We start from the raw sequence: 24,983 nt of genomic DNA on the forward strand, positions 1-24,983 counted from the left end.
AACAGTGACCAAAGCCAGAGGGTTAAGTGAATGAGCCCCTGGTTATGACAGCTGGTCCCAAAGAAACAGTTGAATTTGTCTCAAAACGGAAGGTTTCACTGGCTTGTGCCTCTCGTCAGATTGGTTTTGCAATGCCTCGGAATTATTTTTAAGTATTCAAAAATGGCATCATTTCCTAGTTGCAAATTATTTGGGTGTATTTGGAAGCTAATTAAAAGGGAAATGTCCTATTTTGTAAAGAGCAGCATTTCTACATTTAAAAAATCAGATGTTCTCAGCGGGGAGCCGGGTTTTATCTTTGTCAGTGTTGACTATTGCTAAGTGCATCCCAGACTGAAAATCTAAATGAAATAACTACAAGGAAAGGCGTGGGGGAAGTTTCTGTTGGAAAAGCAGGAGAGAGACACACATAAATGTATAATACATAGGCGATTTATCTGTGAATTTCAAAAGCCTTTGCATGGCATGTTTTTTTTTTCTCTCTTTTGCTAGCTACTTATTTCACTGTGAGCTCTGCAAACATGGTGGGCCACAGAGGTGCCAGGCACCATCATGGTGTCCAAAAATTGGCTTTGTGCATATGCTGAATTAGAGATTGGCTGGCAGAAGCAGTTCACAGATCCTGGATTGGCAGGGATTCCTCATGAAAGGAGGCAGGGCCACAAGCCCGCGGGACTCACTCTCCAGCCAGCAGCAATGCAACATGCTCTACCCAGGCAGCCAAATTCATTTTAAAATAAATTCTGAATCTTCCTCAGGCTTTGGGTCCAGCCCAGGTAAAATATTACCCCCCCACCCTTCCACCCTACCCCCAAAAAGTCTAATCCCCTTTCCTGTTTCATGGGGAAGGGATTATGTTGAGTCTTGTATGGGCCAGAGCTTTGAGATTTTTCACCAAACGATCCAGGTCATTTCAGTTGCCCCCTGCTGCGGTGAACAGGGCACCCCCATGTTGAAGGAGGAAGGCAAGAATCCTACAGACAAAAATCTCTCCATTTTCGTCTTCCTTGGAAATAAGCACACTGCCATAATGGTTCTGATGCAAGAATTAACACAGTGAAGAAATGTATTAGACAGCCGAAGCAGATAAGTCTCTGCCAAAAGGATCCACCATCTGGGTCTTTTTTGCTCACTGTGTCCACCAGAAAATGACTCTCTCATTTATGAGTAGCTAGTTGATGGCTTTACTGTTCCCCAGAGATGATACTTTATTTTACGGACAGTGGTGTATTTTAATTAAAAAAAAAAAAAGCTTAGGCTGTTGATCTTAGGATCCTGCTTTGTCTTAGAGTTCAGCACTAGAGAGGAATGAGGAGACTTATTTTCTAGGCCAAGAAATGCTTTTGACTCAAACAATGATACCTGACAAGTTAAGAAGCAGTTCTAAGAGGGGACATAAACTCTAGGCACTTCACTTTTTTCCAAGGGTGGAGTGAAGAGTCATCCCAACACCCTCATGTGAAAGCTGCATCAAAGCCTTGGCAGCCTTTCAGGCACCATCAGTCATTCACTCACCTGAGGGTGCAAGCTCTGCCCGTAGCACACATTCAGTTAATATTTTGGAATATATTCACTGGGTTGTGACTTAATCAGTTCAAGCTGATATCATGAACATTGTAGACTGAGTTGCTTAAACAACAGACATTTATTTGTCACTGTCCGGAAGCTGGAAGTCCAAGATCAAGGGTTGCGGGATGGTTTGCTTCCTGGTAAGAGCTTTCATCCTGGTTCATAGATGGCTATCATCTTGCTATGCCCACACATGGGAGAAAAATCTTCTCTCATGTCTCTTCTTGAAAGTGGAAGTGTTCGTTGCTCAGCTGTGTCCAATTCTTTGCGACTCTATGGACCCATTAGGCTCCTCTATCTGTGGAATTCTCCAGGCAAGAATACTGGAGTGGGTTGCCATTCCCTTCTCCAGGGGATCCTCCCAACCCAGAGATCGAACCAGGATCTCTGGCATTGCAGGCAGATTCTTCACCTCTGAGCCACCAGGGAAGCCCTGTGTCTCTTTTTATGAGGGCACTAATCCTATTCGAGGGCTCTACCCTAATGACCTAACTACCCCTCTCTTCCGAATGCCATCATATTTGGGGGTTAGGGCTTCACCATAGTAGTTTTAGAGGAACAAACGTTCAGTCCACAGAAGGTTGATTGTTTCATTGGGTGGTACCCATGAGGCTACCAACTTGAGTGGTCCACAGAGGAGAGAGCTCTGCATCACACTCTGAATTAAGTGAAAAGACGCTTAAGTGGGGATCAGAGGACTTGAGTTATAGTCTCAGCTCTGCCCCTCCTCGCATTGATGACTTCCAGTGATTTACTGATCTCACTTATGTCTCCTTGTTTCTGAAATGACTGGATAATTACTGAACTCCCTTCATCCCTAAAATTGTATTTTTTATGATTCCAGACCTTAGCCAATCATCTAAAAATGTGTTCTTTGGATGATACCTACTAGACCTAAGTTTAAAAGTAGCTTTCTTGGAGGAAAGCATTAACCCAAGCACACATCCTAAAAGCAGTGATTCAGAACTGCTACACTCTCATCCTCTTCTCCTTCACCATGTGCTTTCAGTGGAAGCGAGAACCATAAAGGACAAGAACAGGCAGTGATGCACAGGACACAGGGAAGCCTGAATATGGCTCCAGACAGCACTGGGACCTTTAATGTAGAATTTAAGAGAATGGGAAAGGGAGACTTCTTCATTAACACACGATTTGGTAGTAGCTCTTTTGAAGAACCTTTCATTCCACTGTTCATGGAATGTGCTTGGATTGACTGGTGGCTTCTCGAAAGATGTGTCCACATCCTAATCCCCAGAACCTATAAAGGCAACCTTATATGGAAAAGGGTTCTCCGAGATACAGTTACGGTGTCAAAATGAGACCATCCTAGATCACCCAAATGGGAACTAAGTTCCAGCGACACAGAGACACAGAGGAGAAGTCCACATGGGCTGAGAGTCAGAGATCAGACTGACTCAGCCATGGGGAATGCCAACAGCCTGAGGGAACTGGAACAGGCAGGGAAGGATTCTCCAGGGAGGGGCATGGCCCGGTTGACACCTTGATTTCAAATGTCTGGTCTTCAGAGCTGTGAGAAAAGAAGTCTCTGTTGTTGTAAGCAGCCAACTTTGTGATAATTGCTTATGGTGGCCTTAGGGACTAACACACTTCAGAAGAGTATATTTCAAAGGATGTATTTCATTAATTAGGAGCTATGATATCTCTTTTTCTAGTAACATTGTGATCAGTCTTACTATAATAAAAATCAAAAATGCCGACTTAAAACAGCATTAATATTAATAGTATTATTGAATTGGAATATTGGATCTCTTTTGAGATCAACATTTTTTGTTCATGTAATGGCTGTGTAGAAATCCCACCTTCTGAATGAATCATTTTCTTAAGGTTTTTTGTGGTTTTTTTGTAAGAAAGAAACACCCCAGTATCAGAGAAATGGGTTGCAGACCTCCATCCCTGGCTTGTTTTGGTATCTTCATTTCTGTACCAGACTGACGCTCTTTGTTAGTTTTTCTGTTTTAGGGTATTTCAGCTTCATGGAGTAATAGTATCAATAAAATTCTGCTGTTTTATTATACATTTATCAAACAGTTGACTCTCTGGTCATTTGGCCCAAATTTATTGACATATTCTCAGAGCTCTGTCTCAGTACATCTTATAATAACTGTTTTCCAATATAGTTTTCATTTCAAATTTAGAATATGATATTATATTGTTATTATTATATTAGTCATGTATGGATGTGAGAGTTGGACTATAAAGAAAGCTGAGCACTGAAGAATTGATGCTTTTAAACTGTGGTGTTGGAAAAGACTCTTGAGAGTCCCTTGGACTGCAAGGAGATCCAACCAGTCCACCCTAAAGGAGATCAGTCCTGGGTGTTCATTGGAAGGACTGATGTTGAAGCTGAAACTCCAATACTTCGGCCACCTAATGTGAAGGGCTGACTCATTTGAAAAGACCCTGATGCTGGGAAAGATTAAGGGCAGGAGGAGAAGGGGACAACAGAGGATGAGATGGTTGGATGGCATCACTGACTCAATGGACATGGGTTTGGGTAAACTCCGGGAGTTGGTGATGGACAGGGAAGCCTGGCGTGCTGCGATTCATGGGGTCACAAAGAGTCAGACAGGACTGAGTGACTGAACTGGACTGATTATATTATGTATTATAATTATATTGTTATTGTTATTATACTCAATTTGCTAGCTCACGATTATGGGTGAACAGCTCACAGTATTTGTGACAATATTGCGTGCATGCTAAGTCACTTCAGTCGTGTCCGATTCTTTGTGACCCTGTGGATTGTAGCCCACCAGGCTTCTCTGTCCATGGAGATTCTCCAGGCAAGAATACTGGAGTGGGTTACCATATTCCCCTTCAGGGGATCTTCCCAACCCAGGGATCCAACCTGTGTCTCCTATGCCTCCTGCATTGCAGGCGGATTCTTTACCACTGAGCCACCAGGGAAGCCCTGTGACGATATTGGATTTATTTATTTCCAAACAATTATTTTTAAATAGCAACACATTGTATGCTTATTTGTTTTTTATAATCCAATTTTGCAACTTAGCTTTGATGGCTGATTTTTCCAGTAGGAAGAGTGTGAAAGCACTTACCTTATACTGGTCTTGGATCTTCCTGACATTCTCTGTTACCATGGTGCCAACCCCCAGTTTGTACCACTGGTTTCTCCTTCCATACCTCAAGAGGATCTCTTGATAGAACCCACCTTAGACCCCACCGTTACCTTACTTCTGCTTCTTTTTTTATTCAATTAAATAAACACATTAAATAGATGCAACATGCTGTAGAAAAACCCAACATTATAGATAAGTCATTTCAGTAGATGACGGCAAAGACTGACAGGGGTAACTGTGGAGATGAATGTGAACTGGTGGGTTCAGACTTATATCGAAGCTGAGAAATACCCTGGAGAGGAAGTTTGTTGTCAGACACACTTCTCTAGTCTTTGAATGGAGGTGACCTGTGCATACAGTTGGGAAGAAGACAGACACCTTCATGTTCTTTACTACCTTGTTGGTCAAACCACACCAGAATAGTACTGGTTGCCAAACCATATTGGATGTGGCTTGAGAAATCAGCTTATATACAGTCCAAATTTGAAACTTTAAAATTGTCACTCCTAGACCACAACAGATGGACAAAGGAAGAAGTGGGACGTGGTCACATTTTGGACCAACAGCATCGACCTTTTCAGAGGGCAGTGAGTCATCTGCCATCTGCAACCTGTGGCCTTCCAGTGCTGCCAAGGCACCAGGTCAAGATTCCAGTTTGGAGTTTCTACATTGAAACGAAAACATTCAGCAGGTTGCTATTTGTGGTTTTTATCAAGTACCGATGAGCACGCTAGACCTACCCGCCCTGCTGAGGGATCCAGCCAACAGAAGGCCATGGCGCCCGTAGGAAAGTAGACTTGGTACGTAAGATCTGATTTCTTACAAAATGAAAGGTCTAAGATTCGGGAGGCAGGCTGCCCCGCCATCCGTGAGTATGTTGGCTTCTTTGGGGACTCTCCTCAGCACCAGGAGACCAGCCCCCTGCGTTTCCCTTTGGTTTGAGCACTAGGGACATGAGAGCCACTGGAATGAGGTCCCATTCCAGTCCTTACCTGGGTGCAGGTCTGGTGTGTGGATGCTGGGTTCTGGAAAACAGACAGGTCAAGCTAGTTTGAGCTCAGAACCAACCCGAAGTGGCTGGGCACCAAGAAACGGGAGTTTAAATTTGTACGCCCCTCATTTATGTATTTTTGCAGTGCCTGCGCCTCTCCGTTTGCTGGTTTCTCTTGTTGAGGAGCACAGGCTCTGGAGTGTGGACTTCAGTCCTCGCGGCACATGAGCTTAGTTGCTCCGAAGCACGTGGGTCTTTCCGGACCAGGGATCGAACCTGTATCCCCTGCACTGGCAGTCAGACTCTTAACCACTGGACCACCAGGGAAGCCCCACCCCTTTTTAAAAAAGCAATTTTAGTGTACATGTTTAAATGAGTATTTTTTTTTTTCATCTAACATTATTAACCCCTTACGTCACTTCATTTTCAATCCTTACCAATTCCTGAGTCAGGCACTTCTATTGCCCCCATTTCTCAGATGAGGACACTGAAGTGCAGAGATGTGCAGTAGATAGGAGCCTCTTCAGTCTCTTAGAGAGCCGGTCACTGGCCAAGTTGGGACTGGAACCTAGACTTGCTGGATTCAAAGCCAGTTTAGACGAGGACTGTGACAGAATTTCATGGCCCTCTTTTGGTATCTAAATGAGCCTGTGTTTTGACCTTACATTTGCACTTCTAGGATTTATCCTAAGGGACTGTTCAGACAAGTGCTCTAAGATGAATGTTCTCTGATATTCATATACAGCTGTCCCATTGCTAAATTCTGCTCTCTTATTAGATCTTTTCATAGCCTGCATTTGTTCATTAGTTTACTTGGTTATTAGTTGTTTTCTAACCGGAATGTAAGTTCTATGTAGACAGGGAGCTGTTGTCTTCATTATCTAAAATAGTATCTGGCACATGAAGAGTGCTCAGTAAATATCTGTTGAATAAAATGAGTGAATTAATAGCAAAAAATTGGGGGAAATTTAAATCTTAATCATAAGGGGATTGATTCGATAAATTATGGCATACCCATGCAACAGAAGACTCTGTAGTCATTACACATGATTATGTAGATTGTCCTGTACAAAAGGTATTCCCTACCTGTCGTGTGAACAAGACATGGGATCTTGCATGTGTATATGATCCCTGTATTGGCCAGGACTCCTGGTAGCCAACTACAGAATCAACTGAGTTTAAACAAAACACAAATAGTTGATTATAGGCTGTTGGGTAAATCAGAGTCTATAAAATATGCAAAGAGGAGTTCTATACACAGAGCACAAGATTGGAAGCATGGCATCTGAGTTCATCCTCATCTTGACTGCTGACTAGTGTGGAATCTCTGGATAAATCCCACATTCTTCAGACAGTCATGGGTAATAATACCTGAGCTGCCTACATGTCAGGAGTGCTGTGATGGCAAATGAGAGACAAGTCCTTTGAACCGTGTATGCCCGTACATCATTGTTTTCAAGGGACTTTGGATGTCTGAGCACACAGACACCATTCCAAAGCCATATTGCTCAGCATTGGAACACACTGGTTCTCTCTAGTAACTCACTGCACGTCGCTGAGCAGTAAGTTGCCCTGTGGCAGTGATCTTGACAAAAAGGCAGGTAGTTCCAGCAGTCGTGTTTGCTAAGTTTGTCCTAAGATTGTCTTCTGGGTGACTGCAGCCACTCTCCCTATGGGGGCAGCCTGTGCCTCTACTTGGAGCCTGTCCTTTTCTCGAGGTTCCCTGTGCTTGTCGTCCTCAGGGAGCTTGTTCTTCTCATCCCTGGGATCTACACTGTGCTGGCCACCAGGCTTGGCTTCTTCCCTGGGAAGTGAAGTGAAGTGAAGTGAAGTTGCTCAGTTGTGTCCAACTTTTTGCGACTCCGTGGACTGTAGCCTGCCAGGCTCCTCCGTTCTTGGAATTTTCCAGGCAAGGATACTGGAGTGGGTTGCCATTTCCTTCTCCAGGGGATCTTCCCGACCCATGGATCAAACCCAGGTCTCCTGCACTGCAGGCAAACTCTTTACCGTATGAGCCACCAGGGAAGTTCTCTTCCCTGGGAGTCCTCCTCAATCTCCTTAATTATTGCCATGAGAGCTGACACCTAGAGCATCAGCATTTGGAGTCAATGTCAGCTGATGTAGAGCAAAGGCTGGATTCAGTGAGCTTTTTTTAGAATATAAATTATTTATTATTTTCTTTATTTGGCTGTGCCAGGCCTTAGCTGTGGCATTCAGGATCTTCAGTCTTCATTGCAGCATGTCGGATCTTTAGTTGTAGCACGCAGGTTCTTTGAGTTGCGGCGTGTGGGATCTAGCTTCCCAACCAAGGATTGAACCCAAGCCCCTGTGTTAAGAGCACAGAATCTCAACCACTGGACCACTGTAGAAGTCTCCTGCATTCAGTGAGCTTTTAAATTTCATTATAATTCTGTTTTTTGCGTATTCTCTTTATATATGAAAAACAATCTTTGATTCTCATTGCCTATCTGTCAGTAGAGGAAAATAGCATTGAGATTTGACAGGGGATTTGAACTGACACAATGAAGGAGTACGTCAGTGTTCCTGAAACCAGGCATTTGTTGCAAGGGCGGGGGCGGGGAGCGGGGGTGGTTCTCCATTTCCTCTATGTCCAGAAGCCTTTCCTGGCAGAATGTCTAGCCCACGAGACTCTTCGTCTTCATCTTGCATGAAAGCTGCGATTTGGTTCTGACGCACGGGTTACAGGAGCCTCTGAGCGTCCGCACAATCTGTTATGCTAAATCACACCTGGTGTCTGCACAGAGAAGGCTCTGGCAAGCGTCCCCACCACTGGGACCCAGGCCTCTGACTCTGACGCCAAGACATGGCAGTGTTGCAGGGGGCCTTCCGAGAGCCTGGCTCACCGGCACGGCAGATTAACCTGCTTGTTCTCACGTTAAATGCTTTATGAAAATTCACCGGGTGCAGAAAGAGGGAAGAAAACCCAAGTGGTTCCACAGTGAGCCTGCCTGGCACCAGTGAAGGAATGAAAGTCAACGTGAAGAGCTGGCAAGAGGAAAAGGTGTAAAACGCAATGAAAACCAAGTGTGGCAATGCCAGCCATTGCATTGTTTTATTAGCATTTTCTCGAGGAAAACATTTAATTATAGAAGATCTAGTGTCCGTGAGCTAGGGAAGATGACGCTGGGCTTTGCCACTCTCTCCATGGTTTCCATTTTGTGGAGTAAAGTCAGCAGAGAGAAACCTCCATGCAGCCTGGTCCTTGAAGAAGGGTTCTTCACTGTAACCAAAGCTTAGTTTTCATAGGGCAGAATCTGCCTTTTGAAAAATAGAATATTCTGGAATTTCCCTGGTGGTCCAGTGGTTAAGAATCTGCACTTCCACTGGAGGAGGTACGCCTTCAATCCCTGGTGGGCAAACTAAGATCCCGCATGCCCCCCACTGTGTGGGGCAAAATAATAAAAACAAAATTATAGAAATAACAATAGAATCTTCTGATGGCTATCATCACCCTCCATTCTTTCAGTTTGCACACTGTATTTTTCTTTTCTTTTTCTTTCCTTGCTGATTTCTCTCTTTTTTTTGGCTGTGCCTCACAAATTTTGGAATCTTAGTTCCCCAACCAGGGATTGAACTCAGGCCCCATCAGTGAAAATGCAGAGTCCTAACCACTGGACTGCCAGAGAATTCCCTTCCTCATTGATTTTAGAATAAAATAAAATGTATAAGGAATAAGATGGAAAAGTTCTACCCTTTAAAATATAATACTTTTACATCTGCTACCCAAAAGAAAAAAACTCTTTCTGAATTACCACTTTCTTTGGGAAATAACTAGGAAGCGAGACAAGCAACAATAACAAGCCATGAAAAATAAATGATCGGCTACTAAAAAATGAGGTTGCGAGTATACATTTGAGCAACAGAAATCAAAAGAAACAAAGGTAGAACCAATGGGTAATATTGTGTGGGGAGTTTTAAAATTCCTTTTAGCCGTGAAGCCTCACTACCTTAAAAGCGGTTTGTGAGAATAGTGAGTTTAACGTACTGCATGAAATACTTCTTTACATTCTGTTTCTGCCATCCCAGAGCTTATTCAGTTACTTGATTTCTTCATTCATAGTTGCCAGGAGGATTAATTAACACTAAGGAATGGAAAGAATCCTGTTTGGGATGCTCTTCTGCCACGAGGGTAGAGCTTTCTGCCCAGAATAGGAGTCAAGACCTTGAACCCATAGCCAGCTCAAATTCCCATTAGCTTAGTCTGTTTAATTGCACGGTTGTTTGTACCTTATCATTAGACATTTATACTTCTGTCTGTAAGCTTTTATAACTTCCTACTTATGGAGACAAGATCCTTCGTGTCAGCACCTTAGCAAAGTGATATTGAAGGACTTGGCACTGACTCAGGCAGTTTTACAGCCAAGCTCCATCCTAACCTGCCTTAGTGCAGCCTCACAGAGAAAAAGCCCCACCTGCCTCCAAAATTTGGTGATGGGCAGGGAAATGAATGTTTTCTTCCATATAATTAATTAAAGAAAGTTGAAGAAGTTGAAGTTGAGTCACTAAGTTGTGTCCGACTCTTGCGACCCCATGGACTATAGCCCACCAGGCTCCTCTGTCCTTGGGATTTCCTAGGCAAGAATACTAGAGTGGTTGCCGTTTCCTTCTCCAGAGTATCCTCCCGACCTAAGGATCGAACCCTGGTCTCCTGCATTGCAGGCAGATTTTTCACCGACTGAGCCATCAGGGAAGCCCCATAAATGAAGAAGCATTGGCTTATAAGAAAAAACTGTTCTTTGTTTTTTAAAAAAGATTAAGCATTCTTCACTGAGTTATCTTTTCTCCTTTGTCAAAGTTCAGTTGACTATATTTGTTTGGGTGTGGTGCGTGTTTTTCTGGACTCTCTATCCTTTTTTAAAATCTTTTTTTAAATTGGAGTATGCTTCCCTTCTAGCTCAGTTGTAACGACTCTGCCCGCAATGCAGGAGATCTGGGTTTGATCCCTGGGTCAGGAAGATCCCCTGGAGAAGGAAACAGAAACCCACTCCAGTATTCTTGCCTGGAGAATCCCATGGACAGAGGAGTCTGGCGGGCTACAGCCCATGTGGTCTCAAGAGAAGGACATGACTGAGCGACTAAACTAGCATAGTCACTTTACGATGCTGTGTTAGTTTCTGCAGCACAGCAGAGTGAATCAACTTCTGTATTACATACACCCCCTCTCTCACAAGCCTGCCTCCCTCCCCTCCCTCCCACACCTCTAGATCATCACAGAGCGTGGAGCTGAACTCTGTGCAACACAGCAGCTTCCCACTGGCCATCTACTTTACACATGGTAGGGTATATATGTCAGCGCTACTCTCTCAGTTTGTCCCACCCTCTCCTTCCGCACCATGTCCACAAATTTGTTCTCTTCCTCTGCGTCTCTACTCCTGCCCTACAGATAGGTTCATCAGGACCGTAAGAAAACTGTTTCTTGATATTTACATTAAGACCATTTGGATCCCTTTCTAACCATGGATCTCACTGTTGGCTTGAGAGGTAAAGGAAGTCATCGGCCAGAATATGTTGGCATCACAGTAAAACTGCTCAGGCCAGGATTCAGGTGACATGGCCGTTACCTGGTGCGTATGTGGAACCACGGCAAGGCTGCCTCATTAAACTATGAACCGATCGCTCTCAATTTATTGTTAAAAAAAAAAAAAGAATGTAAGACCCGCGGCCCTGGCCTGTGTGGGGAATCCGTGACACCTGTGGCAGGCAGCACCGAATTCATCCTTATAAGGAAGCCAGGTAAGGGCAGAGTCCTTTGATGACACGCTCTCCTTTCACTTGTTTACTTTTATTCTCCCACGCAGACTGCAGCCCAGCAGGAGGGCTTTTAAACCAAAACAGTTAATTACCTCTTCCAACCCAACACAAACAGAGCCCCTTGAGAGGGAGAGGGCAGCTTTGCTTGGGGCTGTGCTTTGCACAAGGTGGGCAAGAGGCCACCTTCTCCGACAGAGGCCAGGTGGGGAGAGACCAATTAGAAGGGGCGGGGAGGGCGGCGGGCTGGCCCTCCCGCCCCACGTGTACTTTCCATTTCGCTTTCAAGGGCTCTCAAGGTACTGTGACACCCCTCACTCAGATCCTAGAATGCGTACAAACGCCCATTCCGAAGGCAAAAACAGTGGCTCTGGGACCCGAGACCCTCTCTCCCTGGAAGCGCGTGCCCCCACCCCGTAAACCGAGCATGCGCAGGGCGGCCTCAAGCAGGATCCTTGTCTTAGTGCTCAGGGGCTGCAGGGTGGACCTTCTCGCAGTCCAGGCTTGAGCACCGGACAGCTTCTGCTGTGGAAGCAGAACTGAACTGCCATGATTATTATTATAATTATTACTTTGGCTCCACCACACGGCACGTGGGGATGTTAGTTCTCAGATCGGGGATGGAACCTGTGCCCCCTGCAGCGGAAAGCTTGGAGTGCTCACCACTGAACCACCAGGGAAGTCACCCCTGAATTGTGACCCTTGTCCCACCCACCCCATCACCCTTTCCTCCCCCGGTGGAACAGGGCCTCCTGAATCCTGGGCTCTCCTCTGCCGGCTTGGGAATCTCCTGGCTTTTTGTCCGTCTCCTGGCACGGACCCTCCCCTCCTAAGGTCACAGGTACTGATCATCCGCCCTTTTATGCACTCACTCTTCCTGCCTCTGCCCTTTGCCCTTTGCCAGCTCTCTGCTGGGTCATCCCTTCTCCTCTGCACCTGCAGAAACCCTTAACCGCCCCGCCTCTGCTCTCAGCCCGCAGTGTCCCCTCCTGCCTCTGAGTCCCACATCCTAATGTCTGTGCCACTGACTCGAACTGTTATTTCACTTCTCATCCTATGGGCCTTGTGACCCTGCAACTGGGTGATACCTTCCTGCATTGATTTACATGTCAGTATAAAGTGACTTGCTTCCCAGGTGGTATTAGTGGTAAAAAAGCCGCCTGCCAAAGAAGGTTAGACGAAAGAGACGCAGGTTCGATCCCTGGGTCAGGAAGATCCCCTGGAGGAGGGCATGGCAACCTACTCCAGTACTCTTGCCTGTAGAGTCCCATGGACAAAAGAGCCTGGCGGGCTACAGTCCACAGGGTCACAGAACAGACATGACTGAAGCAACTTAGCACGCGTGTATAAAGTGACATGTGTCTTTTGCCTTCCTCCACGCTTGTCCACAGCATGGTGGATAACATTTGACTGATTCCTATCCTACTTGTTAAGAAATTTTAATTGCTCCAGATCATGGACATTGGGTCGAAATGTGAGAATCATATTCAGGAAATGTTCTTTTCAGAATCACAAGCAGTCATTTTTTAAAAAGGACAAACCCTATCAGTTATCTAAATGTTTTCATGGCATCACTGACTCCATGGAGATGAGTTTGAGCATGCTCCGGGAGTTGGTGATGAACAGGGAGGCCTGGTGTGCTGCAGTTCATGGGGTCTCAAAGAGTTGGACAGGACTGAGCGACTGAACTGAACTGGAATGTTTTCAAGTATCTAGAAGCTTGGTCTTCAGTACATAAAACACCTCACGTGTGAGACATTGTACAGTTGCCCTCCGGATCCTTCCCATCGTGGAGACGTGGCCGCTGCCCAGCACCCCCTCACCCCCGGGAGAGAGCAGTCACAGCCCCCGTTCCTCCCTCCTCCCTCCAATAGTCCACTTGGAACAAATCTCATGGCTCCCTGTGCCCTGCTGCACAGCTGGAACACAGAAATACCACAGCCCTTCTGAGGCTAAGAACAAGCAGTGAGTGAGAACAAAGCAAATAATGAGTGGAGAGAGCTGTGAACTTGCAGATTCCAGAGCTCCAGTCACATGAGTGTGGTCGCTGTTCTTGACATTGAGAAAGGCTATGCCAGCCTTTAGTAAGCAAATACTTTGTTTTTTCAGAGTGTTGTGTGTAAAGTGTACCTCAAAGCCTCACTATTAAATCTCAAAGTTAACAAGAAACGTTAAAAACACAGCTCTGCCCATGCAGGACACCTTCTCAGGACTAGCTTGACATTTCCCTATGGGTGTGGGTTTGAGGTCCCTCAGAGGCTCATGGGGCAGTCTGGCAAGGTCCTCAGAAACACACACGCACACACGAGGCCTGTCATGTGGAGCTGAGGAAAATCCACTCGGAGCAGGTGGGGAAAAGTGTAAGTGAAGTGAAAGTGAGAGTCACTCAGTCGTGTCTGACTCTGCAACCCCATGGACTATACGGCCCATGGAATTCTCCAGGCCAGAATACTCAAGTGGGTAGCCTTTCCCTTTTCCAGGGTGTCTTCCCAACCCAGGGATTGAACCCAGGTCTCCCTCTTCCTGACCCAGGACTTGAACTGGGGTCTCTCACATTGCAGGCGGATTCTTTCCCAACTGAGCTATCAGGTGGGGAAAGGGCAAAGTGAAAGAGGAAGAGCTAGCAGAATGGTGATGTGGAATGGACAGGGCCTTGGGAACGGGAAGGCGAAACACCAGCCCCTCTCCAGTCAGGGGCGAGGGCAGAGCTGAGCGAAGAGTCCCAGGGGAGTAAGCGCCTTCTTTCCACCTGAGTTTTTTCTTTCCAAGGAATTTTCATTGTATTTTATTGAACGATGAGGACTGAAACCACAAAATAAAACTATCACAAGCCTCCCTACCTCACACTGAATACAAATGTGTAGACTGAAAGTATATCAAAACTAAATGTTAAAGTAAAAACTGTAAGACTATTAGAAGAAGACATAGGTGTAAATCTCCGTAACCTTGGCTTAGGTAATGATCACAAAATGATCACAGACGCACAAGCTACCAAAGAAAAAAACAGATGAATTGGACTTCAGCAAAATTAACTTTTGTGCATTATAAGACACCGTCAGGAAAGTGAATGACAGCCTACAGAAAGGGAGGAAATATTTGTGAATCATAGATATCTGATATGGATTTACTATCTAGGATATATAAACATTTATAATCTGACAATCAAAAGACAACCCATTTTTAAAAATTTAAGACTAGATTTTTCTACAAAGAAGGTATAGATGGTACTTGACTTACAGTGGTCCACCTGGTGGGAAAGCAATACACATTCAATGAAAACCATAGTCTGAATATTGAATTTTGATCTTCCCCTGGTCAAGTGTTACGTGATCTGATCTTCTCTCGTGATCCTGGGCAGTGACAGTGAAGCACAGCTCCCAGTCAGCAAAGTGGTCTTGAGGTTGACCATCGATACACTTGCAACCCTTCTCTACCCAGACAGCCATTCAGTTTTTCACTTTTAAGGACTGTAGTCAATAAATTACATGAGATATTCATGTTTAGATGGTTTTGCCCCATTGTAGGCTAATTTAAGTGTTCAGAGCACGTTTAAGACAGGCTAGGCTGACCTTTGATGTTCGGTAGGTTAGGTGTATTAAATGCATTTTCAACTGATAATATTTTCAGCTTGCAATGGGTTTATCGGGACGTGACTCCATCATAAGTCAAGGGAGATCCGTGTACTGATGGCCAGTAAACACATTAAAAGATGCTCAGTATCATTAATCATTCGAGAAATGCAAATCAAAACCACAGTGAGATACCTTATTACACCCACAGGAATGGCTATTATCAAAAACATACAAAATGAAAAATAAGTGTTGGCAAGGGTGTGGAAAAATTTGGAACGCTGCTACATTGCTGATGAGAATGTAAAATGTACAGCCACTATGGAAAACAGTTCGGCAGTTCTTCAAAAAGTTAAATGTAAAATTACTAAATGGTCCAGCAATTCAACTCCTAGGTATATACCCAGAAGAATTAAAAACAGAGACCTAAAGAGCTACTTGTATGCCAAAGTACGCCCTCATACACATCCTGAGCCTTTTCAGTCCTTTGAATGGAAGCTGATTTGGCTTCCATTTTGGAACCTGTTTTAAAGAATCTCTCATAAAAAACACATCAGAAACTTTGCTGTACTGAAAGCTACAGTTTCAGAGCAGAGTGCCTAGAATGTAATAACTTGTGGGATGAAATCAGTAAATGAACATTTTCCTCATTTTTTTATTGTGATAAAGTACACATCGCTTAAAATTCAGCATCATACTCATTTTTTAAACCATGTGTTTCTTTTTAAAAAATATTTATTATTTATTGGCTCTTCTGAGTCTTTGTTGCTGGATGAGGGCTTTCTCGAGTTGCAGTGAGGGAGGCCTACTTGCTAGTTGCGGTGTACGGGATTCTCATTGTGGTGGCTTCTGTTTTGGAGCCCAGGCTCTGGGGCTCACAGGTTTCATTGCCTCGTGGCACCTGGGATCTTCCCGGACCAGGGATTGAACCCATGTCCCCTGCACTGACAGGCAGGTTCCTAACCGTTGGAAAGCCCCATCATAGCCATTTTTAAGTGTACCATTAAGTGATTATTAAGTACATTCACATTGTTGTCCTTTTGTAACTGGCTTATTTCACAACTCAGTGTCTTCAGGGTTTATCCATCTTATAGCATGTGTCAGAATTTCCTTCCTGTATAAAACTGAATAACATTCCATTGTATGTATTAAATACATTTCGCTTGTCCATTCTTCTGTCTGAGTACCTGGTGGCTTAGACAGTAAAGAATCTGCCTGCAATGAGGGAGACCTGAGTTCAATTCCTGGGTTGGGAAGATCCCCTGGAGAAGGAAATGGCAACCTACTCCAGTATACCTGCCAGGAGAATCCCATGGACAGAGGAGCCTGGTGGGCTACAGTCCATGGGGTCAAAAAGAGTCAGACACAACTGAGCGACTAACACACATTTTTCTGTCAGTAGACTCTTGGGTTGCTTCCACATTTTAACTATTGTGAATAATGCTGCTATAAAAATGGATGTACAAATAATTTTGTGGAGATCTGCTTTCAGTACTTTGGGGTGTATACCCAGAAGTGAAATTGCTGCATCATATGTTAATTCTATTTTTAATTTTTTTAGTAACTGCCTTATTATTTTCTGTAGCAGCTGTACCTTTTTATACTTCTACCAGCAGTGCACTAGAGTTCCAGTTTCTCCACATCCTCCCCAATACTTGTGTTTTTCTGGGGGTTTTTTGATAGTAGCCATCCTAATGGGTATGAAGTGGTATCTCAGTGTAGTTTAAATTTGCATTTCCCTAATGATTAATAGGGCTTCCCTTGTGGCTCAGCTGGTAAAGAATCTGCCTGCAATGCGGGAGACCTGGGTTCGATCCCTGGGTTGGGAAGATCCCCTAGAGAAGGGAAAGGCTACCTACTCCAGTATTCTGGCTTGGAGAATTCCATGGACAGTATAGTCTGTGGGGGTCTCAAAGAGTCGGACATAACTGATCGACTTTCAAAAAAAAAAATGATTAATAACTGTGGTTTTGGAGAAGACTCTTGAGAGTCCCTTGGACTGCAAGGAGATCCAACCAGTCCATTCTAAAGGAGATCAGTCCTGGGTGTTCATTGGAAGGACTGATGCTAAAGCTGAAACTCCAATACTTTGGCCACCTCATGCGAAGAGTTAACTCACTGGAAAAGACCCTGATGCTGGGAGGGATTGGGGGCAGGAGGAGAAGGGGACGACAGAGGATGAGATGGCTGGATGGCATCACGGACTCGATGCACATGAGTTTGGGTGGACTCCGGGAATTGGCGATGGACAGGGAGACCTGGCGTGCTACGATTCATGGAGTCACAAAGAGTCAGACAGGACTGAGTGAACTGAATGATTAATGATATGGAGTATCTTTTCATGTGCTTATTGGCCATTTGTACATCTTCTTAGGAGAAATGTCTGTTCAAGTCCTTTGCCTATTTTTGAATTGACTTGTTTGGGTTTTTTGGTGTTGAGTTTTAGGAGTTCCATATATGTTCTGAATATGTATTCTTTTATCAGATATATAATTTGTAAATATCTTTTCCCATTCTATGGGTTGCCTTTTTATTCTATTGATAGTGTCTTTATTCTGTTAATATTTATTTTATTGTGTTGATGTACAACATCTAAAAATTTTCATGAAGTTCAGTTTGTTTATTTTTTCTTTTGTTACCTGTGCTTTTGGTGTTATCAACAAATGAAATTTTAAGCCAGTTCAGTCCAGTCACTCCAGTCACTTAAACTCTTCAAGATCCTGTGGACTGCAGCACACCAGGCTTCCCTGTTGTGCCAGGGAACTTATAGTATGTTCAGTATTGCTGTAGATTTTCTTTTTTTGAAAATAGACAAACCTTGGGATTTCCCTGGCAGTCCAGTGGTTAAGATTTTGTGCTTCCATCACGGGGGACATGAGTTCAACCCCTGATCAGGGAACTAAGACCCCACATGCTGCATGGTTCAGCTCAAAACAAAACAAAACAAAAAAACCTGGGTAAACCAAGATTTTTTTCCATGTGGGAAAAACAATGGGCCAGAAAATTCAACAGTATCACCTTACCCGAAGAAACACTACCAGGTTGCAGTAATCAATGAAAATTTGTCTTTTTTTCTAATACAGTCAGTACAACAGTCTCTGTGATTATGATATATTTATCAGAAAAATACAATAATTTACTAATGATGACTTGTTTATGTCACAGGCACTTCTGTTTTCTAATATTAATGTTTAAAAAGAACTTACACGGAAAAGAACATCCTTAAATGGAACAATGCATCAGAACCTTTTATTTTAAACCAATCGATCTCAAAATTTTCCAAAAAATCATTTCATATAGATGCTAATCTATAGCTATAGATGCTAATCAGGGCCTTCTGCCCCAAATTTGTTCCAGTCCATGCTTATGACATCATTTGATGAATTAGACAAAATGGAAGTGAGGTGAATTGGACAAATTCAGAAAAGACAATTCACTAGTGTTTCTGGGTATGTGGTGTGGTGATTTGCCTTTTGTAGGATAAGAATATTAATTGTTCATTTAAAAAATTCACACAGATTAAGCATCTCTCTGGAGCTGGGAACCCTTCTGTATTTCTTAATTCCCAAATCTCCTTTCGACCACATGGCTTTTCCTCTGCTCCTGTTGCATTCAGGGTTGTCTTGGCGATTTCCTCTGAAAACAAACTATAGGTTAACAGACAAGGTTCAAGGGGTGGTGGAGGGCGGGTAGGAGAAGAGAAAGGTGCTAATTCAGATGTTATGAAACTGTGATGATGCTATTATTTAAGACACTTATTTGGGTGTGTTTATACTTTGTAGTTTTATAAAGAAGCCCAAGGGGCTCCTCCTGGTTGTCACCATCCTCCTTGCACCTCGGGTCCTGTCTGTCTCTTCCTATCCGACAGAAGAAGTGACGCCGCTCTAATCCCTGCAAGTTTGGAACTAATGAACTGACTGCTGAGCTGCCGCCACGGAGCTTGGTCCCAAACTGTACTGTACTTCACACTCGATTTATTCTCCAGATGGCGAGACTGTGCCGCCCTGCCGCGAGGGACCACCTCTTCCACTGGAGTGTAAAAGTGGACGGATGTTGTTTTCTTTGCAGATTTGATCATTCTGAGCTCAAAACTTGCGAGGATGATTAGTTATTAGCTCTAATGGGTGCCAAGTGAACCAACTGCACGCATATTTTCTCCTTTCATTTTGGAGTCTGCAGGTCTCGGGGATGGTTGATTTATTCGCTTTCTTACGTCAGCAGAGTGTGTCTCTCTTCTCCAGGTGATAAGAACCCGGTCTCTGAAATCATAGCACGCCTTGGTTCCCGGCCCAGACAGAGTCACATGATCCGTCGGCTTATGTATAAGGACAAGTTTATTAGCCCCTGGTCCACTGCACTGAGCAGCCCATGGCACGAAATATCGATTGAAATGTGGGAACTTTGGTAACATCACCTTTTAGACCCGGGGCCTGTGAACATTCTGACCTGTGCCAACTTGCTCTGTGACCTTTGCAGACCCTACCTCTGGAATCAGACCTACTCCAAACACACGATGCTAATTAAGTCTCTGCAAAAATCTAATGTAATTGTTGAGCAAGGCCTTAAATTCATTATTCCCTCTTTTCAGGTTGTCAGGTCTTAGAAGGACGAGTTTATCCTACATTGAGAAATGCTGACCAAGGCCGTCCTGTAGTGTTCACACATTTAGAATGCAGCTCCTACTAAACCTTATTTTGGAAGACCTGTTTTGTTAACAGAATGTAAGACCCCCTCCACCCTTGCCCCCAGGCCCTCAGCCTGCCAAAAATTTCATTTCTTAGTGGCCTTTTTTTGCCTTCATTTCCTTTTCCTCCTTTCTCCAGGGACCACTTACCTCCCAGTAATCTCAGCAGATCATCCATATAGCCCTTCTGAGAAGGTGGTGTCTGCCAGGCCAAGTCTTACTAATCCCCCTAATGAGATGGAACTTGGAAGGATGGTCAGGAACAAACAGGAAAAAGAGAGGGAAAGAGGATGAAAGCGTAAAGGGAGTGAGGTGATGGAGATGAAAGAGATGTAAGAGAGCCGGTAGCAAGAGGTAAGGTCCGTGTTAGAAAGGGAGAGAGAATAGCGCGGACAGAATTTCTTTCTTTTCACAACTGGTGGACTGTGGCTCTCTCTAGCTGAACACCCAGAACTAAACCTAATTGTTCTTAGAAACTGCCTTCCTCTCACCCAACAGATGGCATGGGTGTGTTTGCTAGCAAAGTAACATATTTCACCATTAAAATACCAAAAAGAAAAAAAAAATCCACATGCTTGTTGGTTGGTGTAAATTCAGGGAAATTGTTGGATATTTTAGGATACATAGCAGAGGGATGCACACTTGGTTTATGTAAATTGTCACAAGCAACAGCCTGTTAATAAGGGTGTTGTGTGGCAAAATACCTCCAAAGCGACCATCTTTTTTTGGAAAGGTATAGAATGATGAACTGGAAAGAGCTTGGTTTGAATTCTGAGCCAGAAAGAGGGGGGAAAAAAAGAGTTTAATAAAATGCTGAGTATTCACTGCTCATTATTATAGCATGAAAAGTACTAATCAGATTATGCCTAAAATTGGAATGGGGTACTTCATTTGCAGCCAATTTCACAAGGGCCGAATTTTACTAAGTAAACCAGAATGTGCTGAAACCATGGCAATCTGACTTTAGATAAAAATCATAGACAGGTTTAGAACATGAGCTTTGAACAAACAGTCTCCTTCAAATCCAAGTGAAACGACTAAACAGCTTAGAGGTCAGATTTTGTTTGACCCCAACATTAACGATTTAGGAAGCGGATGTTGCGGGGGATCTTACACGTGCAGATTAAACTGGGAGGATGGCAGTGATGATTCAGATTTGCACTTCATGTGATGTTTCTCCCTCTCTGTCTGATTCACTTCACTCAGTTTGACACTCTAGGTCCATGTGAAATCTAAAAAGAAACGATACAAATAAACTTACAAAACAGAAAGAAACTCACAGACTTAGAGAATGAATTTATGGTTGCCGGAAGGAAGGAAAGGGGGAAGGGATAGTTAGGGAGTTTGGGATGGACATGTACACAGTGCTATGTTTGAAATGGATCACCAACAGGGACCTACTGTGCAGCACAGGGAACTCTGCTCAATGTGGCAGCCTGGATGGGAGGGGAGTTTGAGGGGAGAATGGATCAAACGTGTATATACAGCTGAGTCCCTTTGCAGTTCACCTGAAACTATCACAACAGTGTTTGTTAATCAGCTATAGCCTGATACAAAATAAAAAGTTAAAAAAAAAGCGATAAATAAATGAAACGCACTACAGCCTAAACACTCTGGTTAGTTCCCTTGCATTTTCCATTCACTCTGTCTCAGGAGACCCTTTCCACACCCGACCTGCCCTTGGAAAACCTGGAAGTTGAAACGTTTCTGAGCTGGAGCCACCCTGAGTTCTAGAGCTGCACCAGGCTTCATGGAGCATTAGCACATCTTGGGTTCTCTGAGGCCATGGATCTAAATACACACAGCCGTCGTTTCTCCCAACAGTCACAGACAGCCTGGGAACCATCCTAGTGAGTTGACTTCTGCTCTTCCCCATCAGGATTTTCTTATTCAGTGATCGTAGCAAGAGGGCACAGTAGAGCAAGTGGAAACATTCTGTCCCTGCAGAACAGCCCACAGCACGGTAGAGCCCAGCCACCGTGGCTGCGTCCTCCCCCACGGTAGCTAGTACAAGCTCTCGTCTAAGCTGGCCTAATTATTAGCAGTCAGATCTCAGTAAATCAGGACTCCACAGAGCTGTCTTAAACTGCTCCCTTGGACTCTGCTTCCGAGCTGACAACCCTAAGCGTTTCCTCACACTGTTTAACTCAGACCACGTTTGGAGGTCTTCCCTGCATCCACCCAGTCGCAGACCTACATCCGTCTGGTTTAAATCTACTGTCCTGGCTGGTCTCCTTGATTGGACTTTGACTCAGTATTGGCTCAAATAATTGTTTTTTTCTCTCCGCTTTGGTTTGTGATTTTCCTAGATAACTATGGCTGTTCAAATGGCCGTATATTGTTAAGACTTTTTTTTTCCCCCCAAGCTACATTCATCAGCAGTGAGAAGCTTTAAAGTTTTATTAGTATCATAAAAACCCTTCTCAAATGAAACTACTTTTGATAACTGTTCATTCTGACAATGAGAATTTGTTGAGGGCTGTTGGCAAGTGGGAGGAATTTGTTTTTGAAACTGAAATTGGCAGGAAGTAATGACCCCAAGTGCTTTCTTCCTCTTGATTTCAGCCCCCACGCCCTCAACGCACTCCTCTCTCCCCAGGCCCTACCCCACCTTCATCACCCCCCCAACTCAAAAGTCAGTAAATAACATGTTTAATTTTGTACTGTTTTTCTGGGGACAATTCAAATACTGAAGCAGATCTTCAACCTTTCAGCTTTACTTAACTGTGGAGCAAAGCCTGTCAAATCTAAGGGAAAAAAATATGTATTTGTCTACCGCTTCATGAAGGGATTTCCTCTTGGTGATATTATTGCCTTCCATGTGAAGAAGTTGGAGCTTTTTTGTAGCGGGGAGTGTCATTTTCCTGTGAGTGCCTTCTTAATTGAATGTCAAGATTCAACACAGTTGCAAAATAATTTTTAAGTGAATAAAAAGCATGAAGCCTATAGATAGAGAAAAACAAAACCTTATTTTTCCCCTAATGTGAATGTGCTAGCAGTCAAGACTACCATTAGTCCATAAGTTATCTAGTTTCTTATATTTATTAAATAAGAAAATGCAGGTAGAGCACTTAGTACCATGCCTAGTGCTTAGTAAGTGCTCAATAAATGTGACCCAGTAATTATTTTATCTTTCCAATGGAAAAGTAATGCTAATGAGCAAGTGCCTGCGTACATGCTCAGTCACTTCCAACTCTTCGAGACCCCATGGACCATAGCTCGCCAGGCTCCTCTGTTCATGGGATTTCCCCAGCAAGAATACTAGAGTAGGCTGCCATGCCCGCCTCCAGGGGATCTTCTTGACCTAGAGATCGAACCTACGTCTCCTGCGTCTTCTGTTTTGCAGGCAGTTTCTGTACCGCTGAGCCACTGGGGAAGCCCTAATGAGCAAGATGAGACCACTATTAAATATTTAGAGTTTCACCAGCATGCATTACAATGGCTCTCATTTCTGCTCTAGTCAACTTGAATAAAGTCTGGAAATCAATCACTTGCCCATCATTTCAAACATCATTTACTTGGTGGCTATAGTAGGCACTGTAATGGTGCTCAGACTCTCAACCCACATAAGAATTTCATGATGGTTTGATTGTGTTTCCCCTCAATGGCACATAAGCTAAGGAGATACATTTTATCTACACTTGTAGGATGAAGCTAGATTGAGAATAGTAAAAACTCTTGAAGACTTTGACCTGGGCCCAACTGAAAAGTGTGTGAGGATCAACTCGGTGTCCAGCGGTCTGGCCGAAGAAGACCTGGAGGCCATCCTGCAGTCTCGGGTCCTTCCTTCCAGCCTCATGCTCCCGAAGGTCGAAGGTCCTGAAGAAATCCAGTGGGTGAGTAGCTCATACACTTTGCTTTAATTAAAGACTGGGGAGCGGCTAAGAAGGAGTAGCAAGAAAGGAAGGGTTTGGATGCTTCAGGTTTTGAAAATGCACACACAGAGCAGAGGAAAATGGAACCGAGAAAAAGGAACCAAAAAGACCATATCCTGCATCCAAGGAGAACCTGGCTTTGCCGTAAGTGTTCAACAGAAAACGATCTACACTTGAAATGATGCTTCTGCTGCCGGCACAGATATGTGGTTTAGACAGAACAGCTTCCTCTAGAGCAACCCTGGAAACCAGCTTACCCGGGACTAGAGACAGCTAGGCCCTACCCCTCCACCTGGAAGAGTAGAGATGTGCATGGCTCTTAGGCAGGTTGATTTGAAGTCATCGCGGATGGCGAAAGCACATAAACTGCAAAGGAAAAAAATGAACCTAAAGGAGGAGAGGAAAAGGTCACTCCTTAGGGCAACTGGAGGAAGAGACAGGAAGCTTTTAACTAGTGGTTTTAATTAGCACAGATATTATTTCCTGAACAGTTCCCTAGTTCATCCTTTTTAAATTGCTGACAGGTGTGTTTGTTTCATGACAGACTTTTCAGCCAATAAAACCCTGGCATGTCAAATTACTTAAGAAAACTTTGAAATGGGCTTAATTAGACTATGATTGTTTTCATTGTTAAAGCAGGACCCGGGTTGGGGGGTTGGGTGGGGCTAGATTTTATTTAGGGGTCACTGTGATGCTACAGATCTCTGCTGAATATAGGGCGGTTCCATTGTGCCAGTCAGGGGTGGGGGGCCCATGGCACCAGGTGCTGGAGGCGTGATAAAGGCGTGTGGACAGTGGTTTGATGCCACGTCCGAAGTGACCTCTAAGGTGGTGGCTACAACTGAGTCCTAGACGTGACACCCAGACACTGCTCACCTTTTCCGCCCTCGTAGCTGTGTCGGCTTTGTGCTTTCCAGTGCCGTGGCTGCCTGCCACACGTGGGTGGAAGCACTTGAAGTGTGGCCAGTCCAGACTGAGATGTGCTGTAAGTGTAAAACACACCCGGGACTTCGAAGACCTCACAGCACCCTCCCCACACACCCACCACCTGCAAAAAAGAGAATGTAAATCATCTCAGTAATTTTTAATGTCGATGACATGTTGAACTGATAATATTTCAGACATCCTGGGTTGAATAAACCTCTTATTAAAATGAAACTCACCTGTTTCATCCTTCTCTTTTAATGCAGCTACTGCAAAGTTCAGAATGACATACGCAGCTGCCATTATTTTTCTGTTGGACAGTTCATCGCGGCGTCTTCTTGAAGACCTGCGTTCAAGGGCCCCCGTTTACTTTCCAAACTAGAGTTCTCCTGGGCCAGGTCACCCCCCAGCAGCTGGGAGGTGCTGGTGAGAGAAGGTTCACATCCTCCAGGTCCGACTGATCCGGACGTGTCCTAGGTTGATTGAAATGGAATCTGAAGTCAC

The 24,983-nt window shown here is 44.2% G+C and overlaps 1 protein-coding gene across 16 annotated transcripts in view; it reads left to right on the top strand.

Annotated features, from left to right (window-relative positions):
• CLYBL (citramalyl-CoA lyase) overlaps positions 1-24,983 on the top strand; it is a 266,287-nt gene that overhangs the window by 181,243 nt on the left and 60,061 nt on the right. For all 16 annotated transcript variants that reach the window (XR_009740081.1, XM_061435298.1, XM_061435303.1 and 13 more), the window contains one exon: positions 23,328-23,516. Coding sequence is in view for 15 of the 16 variants with exons in the window: in XM_061435298.1 (XP_061291282.1) it covers positions 23,328-23,516 (189 nt within the window). In the remaining variant the exon portion in view is untranslated. The remainder of the gene's footprint in view (positions 1-23,327; positions 23,517-24,983) is intronic.

The sequence above is a fragment of the Bos javanicus genome, chromosome 12, assembly GCF_032452875.1.
Source record: "Bos javanicus breed banteng chromosome 12, ARS-OSU_banteng_1.0, whole genome shotgun sequence".
Lineage (NCBI taxonomy): Eukaryota > Metazoa > Chordata > Mammalia > Artiodactyla > Bovidae > Bos > Bos javanicus.